This window comes from Apium graveolens, unplaced genomic scaffold (assembly GCF_009905375.1).
Source record: "Apium graveolens cultivar Ventura unplaced genomic scaffold, ASM990537v1 ctg328, whole genome shotgun sequence".
Taxonomy (NCBI): Eukaryota; Viridiplantae; Streptophyta; class Magnoliopsida; order Apiales; family Apiaceae; genus Apium; species Apium graveolens.
Window position 1 is genome coordinate 58,530 of NW_027418021.1, and position 12,328 is coordinate 70,857.

Here is a 12,328-nt window from a genome sequence, read left to right on the forward strand (position 1 = left end):
TACGAATGTAAAATACACCACAGAGCTGGATCCCCCGGGTTTTGAGCGAGTATTTAAATCCACTTTGAAAGGAAGATCTTAAATATAAAAATGAGTTTTGGAGTCCACTCTAACTTTAAAAATCATTTTGAAGAATCGAAAACATTTTTAAGAATGTTTGGAGTACTGCTGATTTATTAAAATAAATCAGTCCCGATATATTAGAAATATCTGAATATTATTATTTAAATAATATTCTCATAAAGATAATCCTTATAAAAATAATCGAAGTAGAAGTTTTAAAACTCATACTTGAAATGAATATTAAATAACCAAAGATATACTTATACGAAAGTACTATCTTTATTTGAATAATCGAAAATAAGTTTGATTATCGAAACATTATTGTTTAATAAAATAAAGAATATTATTAAATAATAAGCGGAGTCATAATACCTCGAATGAATATTATAATTAATATTCATTAAATAAAATAAACGGAGTCATACATCCTCAAATGAATATTCAAATAATATTCATTAAATAATATAACTGATTCATAAGCCCTCGAATGAATATTATAAATAATATTCATTAAATAAAATAAAGTTAAAGTTATCGAATAAACCTTATTCGATTAATAGTTTTGAAAACTATAACCATATATATATGAAAATATATATTATACTCGGGAACATCGACTCCCGGTTTCGAAATATGTTCACCTTTGGGTCCCCTATACTAAGGGTAAACTCAAATACCGCTTATCTCTAGCATAGGTATTATGCAACTATAAGCATTTGAACCAACAGATATATAAATCAAGAATATGAAACAGGCATGCATATATACCATATCACATGCTACAATATATCGCAAGAATTTGCTAATAACAAATATGCATTTATCGCAAGATCATGCATATACACATATACATCACAACAACAGTTATACGGGTAGAAAACTTGCCTGAGTGCTCCCGGATAGGCTTAAGCTTAGAGTGGGTCCGATAACCTATGAATAACAACATAAGTCGGAATTAGACCCCGGTCGCTTAAGAAACTAGACTTTAACCATTTAGAGTCCTAATGTTCGCTTTCGCGCTTAATGATTCACTTAAGTCGCTTGAGTACCCGTGGCTCCACCATTTTTAATAAATTAACCATTACGAGTTTTAAGGCGATTCTTTCGCAAGTGTCTTACCAACTGCCTATTACACCTTACATAAATGTTTCATACTTCAATTAGTCATTTAAGGTCTTTAACCTATGTTTCAAAGTAAAGCGAGGGGTAATGATTCGTTCGCGAAACGTCGTTACTTAAAACGGTTGTTTCTCCTAAACCGTACATCGGAATCAAACGAACTACATATCAAAACAAAGCTCGTAACATGAACTATCTAAACATAGCAATGGTCAAAACCTAGCAGTGAGTTCCCGGGTCCTAATGTTAAGAATAAAAATAGTCTAAAGTAAATCGGGCATTACGACGGCTATGTTTACGCGATTTCCCAATTTTATACCATTCCAATTCAACCACCAATCAATCCCAATCCATCCATACAACCAAAATCCATCCTCACTACATCATAACAGCCCAATCAACTCAACATTAACAATTTATACTTATTCTTAAACTTGAATTTAAACTAAACTTAAGTCCTTTAACCAAACCATAAGATTTCAACCTTCAATTCACTACCATTCCAACCCAAACTCTAACCCAACAAGCATCAAGCTACTCTTTACTATAACTATCAAAATCATCCTAATATACAAAGTAAAGCTAGGGTTTGGAGATGTTATACCTTCCTTGAAGCTTTTAATCAATGAAAGATCCTTGGAATGCCCATGGAAGCCTTGATCTATGCTTAAGCTACCTTGAACTTTCATAAAAAAATCAAGAAAACCAAAGTTATTTCTTGAAGGTTACTATTCATCATCTTCTTTCTTGATTATTGGAAGAGATTGTGAAGGAATTAGAAGCTTAAACTTATAGGATATCCATATCTATGTACAAGGAACCTTAGATAATTACCTTGTGATTTAACAATGCTTGGAACTTGATTTTTGATTTTTCTTCCTTTGAAAAGAAGAAAAAGCCGAGAGCAATGTTGAAGAAATGAAATAATTTTGTGTTTGCTTTGATTTGTTTTTGGCTAGCTTGGTTGTTTTTGTTTTGTTTTTGGGTAATTACTTTTCTAACCTTGACTTTGTGTGGTTTTAAATCAACCACATCTCCTTCCCCTTATGTCATGCTTATGTCATGCTTATGATGTCATCATCCCTTACTTGCCCTCTTCTTATTGGTTGGATGACCTCATCATCCCTAACCTTCTTGATTAACTTTCTAATTATTTGCCTAATGACCGCTGATCTGTTATACGGTTCGCTTAACTTTCGCTTTCGTTTATCGTTTGAGGGATCATACCCGGGATCTTATTACTTGGGTTTCCTTAACCTTTCTCAATACATTATAATCCTTTTATGATCCTCTCTTATAATCCTTTAATTTAAATCATTTTTATCCTGTTACCTTATACTCAATTCTTTCCGTATCTAGTGGATTTCCGGGAAAAATCAAAGTGTTCGGAATTGGATTCTGACGATCTTTACATACACCTATATACCATATAGAGTACTAATAAAATCTCAGAATATCCATAACAGAACCCCTACATAGTGTGGCCTGAAAAATTTTCTCATTCAGCAAAAACACTATTCATAATGGTTTCAAAAATTTTCCAAAAATTGGGGTTATTACAGTATGCCTCATTACGGTTATTATAATATAGTCTAAATATATATGTATTCAATTTTTAAAAATTTTAAAATACAAGCACATAATTTTTGGTAAAAAAGGAATACGCATACTTGTAATACGTATTCATTAAATTTCAAAAATAAACATGAATATATAATATATGTGTTCTTTATTAAAATTTAATAACTAAATTCACATCTTTATAATATATATGGTAAATATTTTAGACGGAACCTATCGTGAATAAGCATATTGGATAGTTACCCTATTTTGATTTTTTTCCAACAACAATCTCGTACCGATCTCCTCCTCCGTGAAACTGAGTGATATTAGCCTGCGACGCACAAATCCAAAATTAAAAATAAAGATATGAAGTTATTATTTACACTAAATTAAATATCATAATTCGTGAAAATAAATATTGTTAAATTACGTAATTAAAAAAATTGAAATTAAGTTTAATTCTAAAATTCCAATTTACAGTTCTAATTATGCACCTAGGGATGTCAATTAATCCGAACCGACGAATATCCGATCCGAAACCCGAAGTTTTGGATATACTGAACCCGAAGTTTTGGATTTGGATTTCAACTATATCGAACCGATACCCGATCCGAAATCCGAAATTCAATCCAAACCCGATTCAAACCCGAAACCGATTAAAAGCCGACACATTTATTATAGATTATATGTAATATTTTTGATGTAATATATATAATTTACATAGTTTTCTTGTATCATTTGAGTAATAGTTGATTATTATTAAGATTGTCAATATAAGTGAAATATAACTTTTTATTTCAAAATCAACTTTTATTATGAAAGATGTACTTTGTGTATAATTATAAAAATAATAATTTTTTATGAAATACTAAATATTATCTTATCAACATATCTTAAATATTAATCAGCTTTTCAACTCGTGCAATATAAAATGTTTAACTACTTATTAATTAATATATTTTAATTTTAGCTATCATGTAAATGTGATTAATAATGTTTTCATGTATAAATAATTTTAAATTTAATTACGTTATTCGTAATTTTGGATACCCGAAAAATACCTGATCTAATCCGAAACCCGACGGATTTGGATTTGGATAACCCGAAAATATTTGGATTTGGATTTTACAAAACCCGACTCGTTGCCATCCCTATATGCACCTAATTATTTACTTTGTATAAATCTAACATATTAACTTTTACTAATACGATTATTTAAAATTAAATTTGACGCTCGTATATATACTAACAAATAAAAATTGAAGTTAAAATAAAGTTTACAAAGAATGGAAGTTAATTTGTGTTATTTGAGATTTAATTACATAAAATTTTAAAAACGATTGTATAATATTTTAGTGAATATCATGATTTGGGACCTCCTGTGTTTAAAAAAATACGGTTTCGTTTATTAATATAGATAGTTGATAACTCCTGCTAAACACGATAACGAGATTAAAAATATCGAATAATTTTTTTTAGAAAATTGAATTCACAATCTGTGCGAAAAACAAATTGAAAGTAATATATTAATATTAAATATTAAATTGGTACTTGCAAAAAATAGTTATGTAGTCGAAATCAAATCAGCTATAAAATTTTTCACTATACTTCTAATTCTACATTGTTTTACTTGATATAGAAATTTAATATATTAATTTTGTTTTTGTAAAATGAATTGTATATACTTATGAACCAAATATATGTTATTTTAGATAATTTAATATTAATTAATTTTATTTTATAGTTATCCTATAATTAGCTTTTTCAATATAGCTTATTTAATATTAATTAAGTATCGATAAATATCAATTTTCAAATTAAAAATAAATAGATTTTATTATACTTAATTTAATATTACCTAATATAATCTAGCCCGCAAGGGTTGACTCAGTTGCTTAAAGAGAGGATAACTATCCTCTTGGTCACATGTTCGAATCTCACGAGAGGAGAATTTATGATTATGCCTCTTAGTCAAAGCATGTCGCTTAAATACGGTTTACCTTGATTCACGTGGTTTGCAGGTTATTACGTGAATCCGTAGGGTGACTGCGGGTTATCTACGATAAAAAAAATATAATCTAAATATAACCCATGTGATAGATGGTAACAAATATAATCGTTAAGTCAATAACTTTCAGTTTAAAAGTTAATAAATGTCACTAAAATTATTTTATTACCTATTATTTTTAAAATAATATTATCCAATTTGAAAGTAAATCGGCGTAGGATTGACATTAATTGATAGAAAATAAAGTTTATACTAAGTCAATTCGTGTTAATAGTTTATTTAGTAGTTAGTAGTGTTTTCAAATTAAAAGTAAATATATGTTATTTTACTTAATTTAATGCAACTTAGTAAAATTTTAATATAATTCATTATTCTCTTAAAAATATTTTGTATTTTATAAAAATAAATACACGATTGAATATGGACACTTACTAAAAAGAAAATAAAGTTTATATAAGTAAATTTGTGTTGAAAACAAAGTTTATAGAATAGGAGTAAACTTATGTTAGGTACTTTATTATTTTTAGTACCAAATTATATATGTTTAATAAAATATATAGATTATTATAACTAGTTTTACAACCCTCTTCATTAATTTTTTTATATTATTTAAAAACTATAATTTAGTTAATTTTAAATATTATATAATGGATGAGAGTTGGACTACTAACCTTATTAGTATACTATGAATAATAATATTAATATTTATTATTGACGGGATCCGAATCTGAAATTTGAATAATATATATATATATAATAATAATATAAATTTGTTGTTGCGGTTCGAACAACATATATATTTGTTGTTAGGCATCAAAGATGAGTTATTTATATTATTTTAGTATTTAGATCTAAGGTTTTTATTAAAAATATTAGACGGTAAAGATTAGACTGTCATGAATAATTTGCCCCTCGGCACTGAACCGATCAACTGAACCGGCTAAACCCTGGGACTTATGAGGTACCAACTAATAATTGCAAATTGCAATGCAACTAGGAAATATAGATTTATAAAGTTATTAACTTCGAATCTGATTCTGAAATAGTTTGTACCAAAGTCTTTATAAAGACCATAATGTAGCTAAAATATTATATCATACCTAGTTCATTGATCTTTAAGGTTTAGGGTAATTTGTGTATCCAACACGGTGAAAGTTATGGAATACATAAACGAACGTCTATTAGTTACACAAAGTATACAATACAATGATCCATTGGCCATCACAAGTCTATCTCATAAAGATTGCGAAACAATCAGGAAGAAACATCGAATACTTGTTGAAGGTGAAGATGTTCCACCCCCAATATGCAACTTTGAGGACATGCAATTTCCGGAACCTATTTTAGTCAAGTTAGCAGAGAAAGGCATTGTGCAGCCCACACCTGTTCAAGTCCAGGCTCTTCCTGTGATTTTATCAGGCAGGGATATGATCGGGATGGCATCGACAGGGTCTGGTAAGACATTGGCATTTGTGTTGCCAATGATCATGATGGCTATTCAAGAAGAATATGTGATGCCTTTTGTTGGTAGGGAAGGACCATTAGGTTTAGTAGTATGTCCATCTCGAGAGCTTGCTAAGAAAATATACGATGTTGTGGAGGAGTTTGTTGAATGTACGAGGGAGTATAATGATTATCCGGTTATAAGGTCGATGCTTTGCATTGGTGGTGTTGATATGAGGGCCCAACTGGAGATCTTGAAGAGAAGTGTTCATATTGTCGTAGCTACACCTGGCAGGTTGAGCGACATGTTAAGTAGAAATTTGATGAATCTTGATAATTGTCGATATTTGGTTCTGGATGAGACTGATAGAATGATGGATTTAGGGTTTGAGGATAACACGAGGGAATTGATTGATTGCTTTAGGGATCGAAGGCAGACGATTTTATTTTCTGCTACTATGCCAAAGAAAATTCGAGATTTTGCAAGGTCTGAATTGGTTAAACCTGTTATTGTCAATGTTGGTACAGCAAGTCTCAATGTCATTCAGGAAGTAGAGTATGTGAAGCAAGAAGAAAAGTTTCCATGCCTTCTCAAAGGCCTTGAAAAGACTCCTCCCCCTGTTTTAGTATTTAGCGAGAGCCAGGCTGATGTCGATAAAATACACAAGTATTTGATTTCTAAAGGAGTTGAGGCTGTGTCAGTTCATGGTGGTAAAGGTAATGAAGAGAGACAACATGCAATATCCATTTTTAAAGCAGGCAAGAAAGATGTGTTGGTTGCCACTGCTGTGGTCTCAAAGAGTTTCGATTTTCCTAATATTCAACATGTGATCAATTTCGATATGCCAGAACAAATTGAGAAATATGTCTATAGGATTGGAAGATGTGGAGAAGCTGGAATTGCGACGACATTCATCACCAGGAGGCAGAGTGAAACAACTCTTCTCGATCTGAAGCAAGTCTTGGTAGAAGCTAAACAGAAGGTACCTCCTGTGCTAGCTGAGCTGAGTGATGAAACAGAAGTAGTAGCTTTTGGTAATGCAAATCAGTTTAAGGTCTGTGCAAATTGTGGTGAACTTAGTCATTGTATTCAAAATTGTCCTAAACTAGAGCGTCAGAATATTCAAGTTGGTGGCTACATATATGAGGGACAGTTTTGGGACAGAAGGCTTTAGAACGTAATTTTGAGGGTCATTGTTAAGTATCGACTAGCAATATAATCATAATCTGTGTACCTAATTTTTTTGGCATCTTATGCATATATATACTCCAAGTGAATGAGAAAGTATTGTTTCTGGTATTCTGTAGTTCTTAATAGTACTAATTTGCTGGCAATAGAAGTGTTTCTGTCTCTGTGTATGTCAGTGCCATCTTGCTTGGTTTCTAATAATAACAAAACCAAACTTAGTCAAAAACTTTGTATCACACAAGTACATACAATGCTTTCACATTTGAAAGTAACAAGTAACATCAACATACACACACAAGTAACAAGAGAAAATACATATAAACAGTAAAAGAATGTGACCAAGAGAAAAATACTTATAAACAGTTGAAGAATGTGGCCAAGAGTATCATCCAAAAATTACAGCAAGAGGATTGCATATAAGAATCAATCACATCTGAACTAATCCAACAACTAAAACTATGATACTATGGTAGTATGTGAAGGTGACACTATGATATATTCAACAACTCAAGCTATGGTAGTATGGTGAATGTGACACTATGATATATTCAACAACTCAAACTAATCCAAGAAGCAGACACATCAATCAGTACAAGGGAACATGCTCTCTGTGTAGGTAGTGGCTTCAAAACAGTCACAGTCTGCAATTTCCGGGATCTCCACGACCTTGAACTTGCCATCTTCACAGCTGTAAACCACTATATTAGATCCAATTCCAAACACAATGTCACGCTTCTCTGACATATAAAGCAGCGCAGGGGGTGCACTCAAAGCCGGCATGCTTAGCAACTTCGTCCACGAATCCTTGACACCGTATTCATTTTGTATCCACAAATCAGCTCGGGTATCTTCATAGTTGCAGAATACACATAAGCTATGTCGAAGTGTACCTAACAACAAAGTGTGTTCGGTATCATTGAGTAGATCATATATTGGTTGAAGAACAACTCCAAATCTTTCTGATTTCAGATTAAATGAGACAATAATCGGAGAAGAAATTGTAGATTGAGTTGTTAACCAGTGGAGAGATCCGTTTGTAAACTGACCAGGATAATCAAGAGGCCCATAAGGAATATTAGGAACTACCCCAAAGGGAAAAGCCTCAACTTGCCTCCATTTACCGGATTTTAAACCAAAAACCCTAACATCAGTCTCATATGTGTTCAAACCTGAATTGTGGCAAAGGATTGAAACAACCTTGAAATCCTTACTATAAGCATCATACCCAAACCCGTAAACAAGATAAGCATCATTGCCGTACACGTCAGGATCATATGTGGGCAATTCCCTGAATTTTTCTGTACTTGGGTTCCACAAGATTACAAATTCTTCATCAAAAACAAAACATACCAGGCCTTTGCAAGAACTTACTATTTCGATGCAGCGATGAGGTTTCTTTGGATAATCAAGATCGATAGAAACACAACTATTATGATCAACCAATTCAGACAAAAGACATCTTCTCATTTCAAAATTTTCAAGATTGTTCTTGAAGGTAACAAGTAGTTGATGTGATGGACCAGTAGAGGTTCTCATGCTTTTGGATTCATCATCGGATGGACCTTTAGAACTTCTGCATTTAGATTGATAATCTGATGAACCTTTAGAACTTATCCACTTTTTGGATTCACCCTCTTCTTCTAAACACTCCTCTGTTATGTAGGGGGTGATAATACGGGTGTTCTCATTTATCTGCAAGAAACCTGCATAACTGATTCTTGATCCACTAATCTTATTAAACTCGTGCTTTGAATTATGCTCCTGGTTAAATCGGCCTGGGAGATTCAGGGAATTTTCATAGCATTCTCCACAAAGGTCGAATCCAGATGTTCCATTGCAGTCTCTGCAATGGTACCGGTTCCCAGTTACTGGCAACATCTGAATAATCAGAAAAATTCAAACATTAGTGGAATTCTTTTGAAAATGACAATGATTTATATTATAAATGTGGTCAAGGGATAAGGCATAGATAAATCAAAAGCCTACCCCACAGTGATCACACCCAGACTTATAATGCACAACAGGTCCGTCGCCAGTCACCCATGCTGGAAAGACAAGATTTGCACAGTGTACAGTAGCAACTTCATCATTGTGCTTTTGAACTTCAGTGGAGTCTGTGTAGAGATATCAAGTAAGGCAAATTGATGAGTATAAAGTTGCAGTTGACCCCAAAAACAAGTAGAGGAATAATGTATCATATCAGAAAGCATCATGTTACAATTGTTTGTACATAAGAAGAGTTCTAGAGAGTCAATATTTATAAAGATTTCGGACATACCACGCTGACGAATGGTACTCCACAGTGAAGACAGTTTTCTTTCTTCGAATTCTTCAGGAAGATGAAGCCTAATCAGATGTTCTAATGCAAAGCATTTATTCACAAATCCATTTGGTTGCAGACATTCACAAACCGGACATTTATACAACTGATAGTGTATACACTCTTCACAGTGAACTGCAGTAAGTCAGATGATAGAGTAAACAAAGCATCCCCAGTTGAGTTTATGTACTTTAGATATGAGTTAGTCAATTACCGTGTCCACAGTTAAGAACCACAGGTTGGTAGAGCAATCTATTACAGGATGCACACAGTAGGTGCTCGTCAAGCTTCTTCCCATATTTAATATGCCAAAGATGAGGGGAGAACTTGCCCCTTTTTTCTTCTTCTTCTGAACGAAAACGAGAAACAGAACAAATTTAATACAATTTAAATCTAGTTTCCATAAAAAAATGTAAATGCTGGAAATCCTTGACTGCCTTAAATGTCCTAGTTGGTATACAAAATTATTCAAAAATGAAAAAATTTAGAGCACCAAGCTACAACAATATACACCTTACTGTGTTAGCTACAGACAGTTTACGAAAACTAAAAATAGTAAGTGATACATAATAGATCCGTGAAAGAAATGCTTGGGTACTGCTTAAAGGTAAACTGTTGGAGTCCAAGAACTTGGTCTATATGGATAAAGATGAAAATATATGTGCAAAACTAGAATATACCAACTTATCTCCTCTTATTGTGTTACCCGCATTTCTTTGACACCAGATGTTATTAGATCTTTTTCCAAGTCGTAACGAATGAAGCATAGTCGGTCTTAGCTTTTATAAGTTATCTAGCATATACAGTGTTTGATTATTACTTCTCTCTGAAGTTCGTTTAGGACCTTTAGGCCTTCAGTATGTTAGTGGTAATACATCTACATCCTTTATTAGTAACAAGATGATGTACGTAATAAGATATATGCATTTGAGCTGTAAGTTAATCCTTATCTTATAACCGTATCTAAACGAATTAAGTGTCTGATTCTGCATCTAAACAAAACATTTACACATACAAGCAAAACACTATTTGCAATTAATGACGATACAAGGGATCTTTTCACTTCTATCTTGTCGAATATGAAAATATAAGAGAAAATCCATATTCAGTTAATCATTTCTACCTTGTTTAATAAGGAAATCCCTCTATCCCATTTGTATAAGTATCACGATATAAATGGCAATTTTCTTATCAAAAATTCACCTTTTCATGTCTACCTAGTCTAGTATTAAAATTAAAAGTGGAGTACAAGCAAGCCAACTAAAATATAATGTCTTAATAAAATTCCTTTTCAATATAAGTCATCTACCAAATATTCATTTCAAGAATTTATACTCCCTATCAAACAATCCTAATACTTTTGCTATTTTCGCTAGAATAGTGAGTAACTTATTTATAGGGGATGGAAATGAAGTAGTATATCATTATTCACATTCATCTCTTAGTAATGTTTAAAAACTAAAATAAAGTATCTAATAAAAGAATATGAAGTTAGTTAACAATATGGGAACACCCTTATTGTGTCATGACTAAGAGGGCAAAACTGAAGAGCCCGGGTGAAAAAGGTGATACTAACAAGCAGCCAGAATTCGGAACCAAGCCATGGAATTTTGAAAAAAAAATATCACTAGTGCAACTAGCAGCACTAGTCATTAGGGTCATAAATTCAATAAATCTTTAAGGTCAGGTCACTGAACAACATGATCTCCTGAGAACACCAAAATCAAAAATGCTTTTAAATCAAAACTACAAACTAAATAAAGGCAAACAAAAAGAGAAAAGAAGTCAAGTTTCTCTTAAAGAATGTAATCAAAATTAAAAATGAATAAATATATATATATTAATGTAGATTTAATTACTGCAGCGTCATTAATTTCACTACAACAAGCATCGTGCTCAAACATCTCCTGTGGCTAACAACATTTACATGCAGCCAAAAGACATTGCAAATGCTGGAACAGTCAAAGGTCCTTATCTTGGAGTTTGGACATTGAGATCCTAATTTATTTCTGCTTAATATTTTCAGGCAGGATCTACAAAGAACTTAAGGAATACCTCTAAGAACCAAAAGAAAAAGGACTCCTCCAACTAGCCTTGCATATTTGGTGCACAAGAAATGATTTTTACTTGGTAACAGATCCAATCTTAAAAAACCAACCATCAGTGTATGTGCATCACAAAGTTACACATTTTATGAGAGTGTAAATCAGAACAAATCTTGCAGATATCCTAAGTACTATTCTAAGACTTTGAACAGTCGCATCAAATTCCTTAATACCCTGAACAGTTATACCATGATTAAATTTGAAAACCAAGTAAATCCCGGTGGAAAATATATATAGACAAGTGTTTAGTAACGCACCTTTGACTTGAAGTTCTCTTCTTTTGCTAGACTGCAGGGTACAGGTCCAAAATCACATAGTGAAGCATTTTACAGATTCTGGGGAAGTGGTCCATATGTTGGGCCGACACACGGACAAGAAGATGTTGTGATTTTCTCCCATAGAATTGTACCACACCAAAAGCATGACATATGGCCACATTCTGAAAATAGGGTGAAATAAATACAATTGTACTATAAAACAGTGAGCATTATGTGGAATTGTGGATTCACATTGACATA

The 12,328-nt window shown here is 32.3% G+C and overlaps 2 protein-coding genes across 2 annotated transcripts; one reads left to right on the plus strand and one right to left on the minus strand.

Moving 5' to 3' along the window:
* Nucleotides 1-5,804: 5,804 nt before the first annotated feature.
* On the plus strand, nt 5,805-7,379 carry LOC141701061 (DEAD-box ATP-dependent RNA helicase 35-like). The gene has a single exon (XM_074504702.1). It carries the CDS (start codon nt 5,911-5,913, stop codon nt 7,369-7,371), a length of 1,461 nt encoding a protein of 486 aa, XP_074360803.1. The 5' UTR covers nt 5,805-5,910; the 3' UTR covers nt 7,372-7,379.
* Nucleotides 7,380-7,710: 331 nt separating this feature from the next.
* On the minus strand, nt 7,711-12,087 carry LOC141701059 (F-box/kelch-repeat protein At3g23880-like). Its single transcript, XM_074504701.1, has 5 exons — nt 12,068-12,087; nt 9,920-10,054; nt 9,664-9,840; nt 9,372-9,499; nt 7,711-9,263 (listed from the first exon to the last, which is right to left on the minus strand). The coding sequence occupies exon 5, from the start codon at nt 9,261-9,263 to the stop codon at nt 7,968-7,970; it is 1,296 nt and encodes a 431-aa protein (XP_074360802.1). The 5' UTR covers nt 9,372-9,499; nt 9,664-9,840; nt 9,920-10,054; nt 12,068-12,087; the 3' UTR covers nt 7,711-7,967.
* Between the last annotated feature and the right edge of the window lie 241 nt (nt 12,088-12,328).

Coding starts and splice junctions, on each gene's coding strand:
- LOC141701061 (XM_074504702.1), top strand. CDS start 5,911: ATGGAATACATAAACGAACGTCTATTAGTTACACAAAGTATACAATAC.
- LOC141701059 (XM_074504701.1), bottom strand. CDS start 9,263: ATGTTGCCAGTAACTGGGAACCGGTACCATTGCAGAGACTGCAATGGA.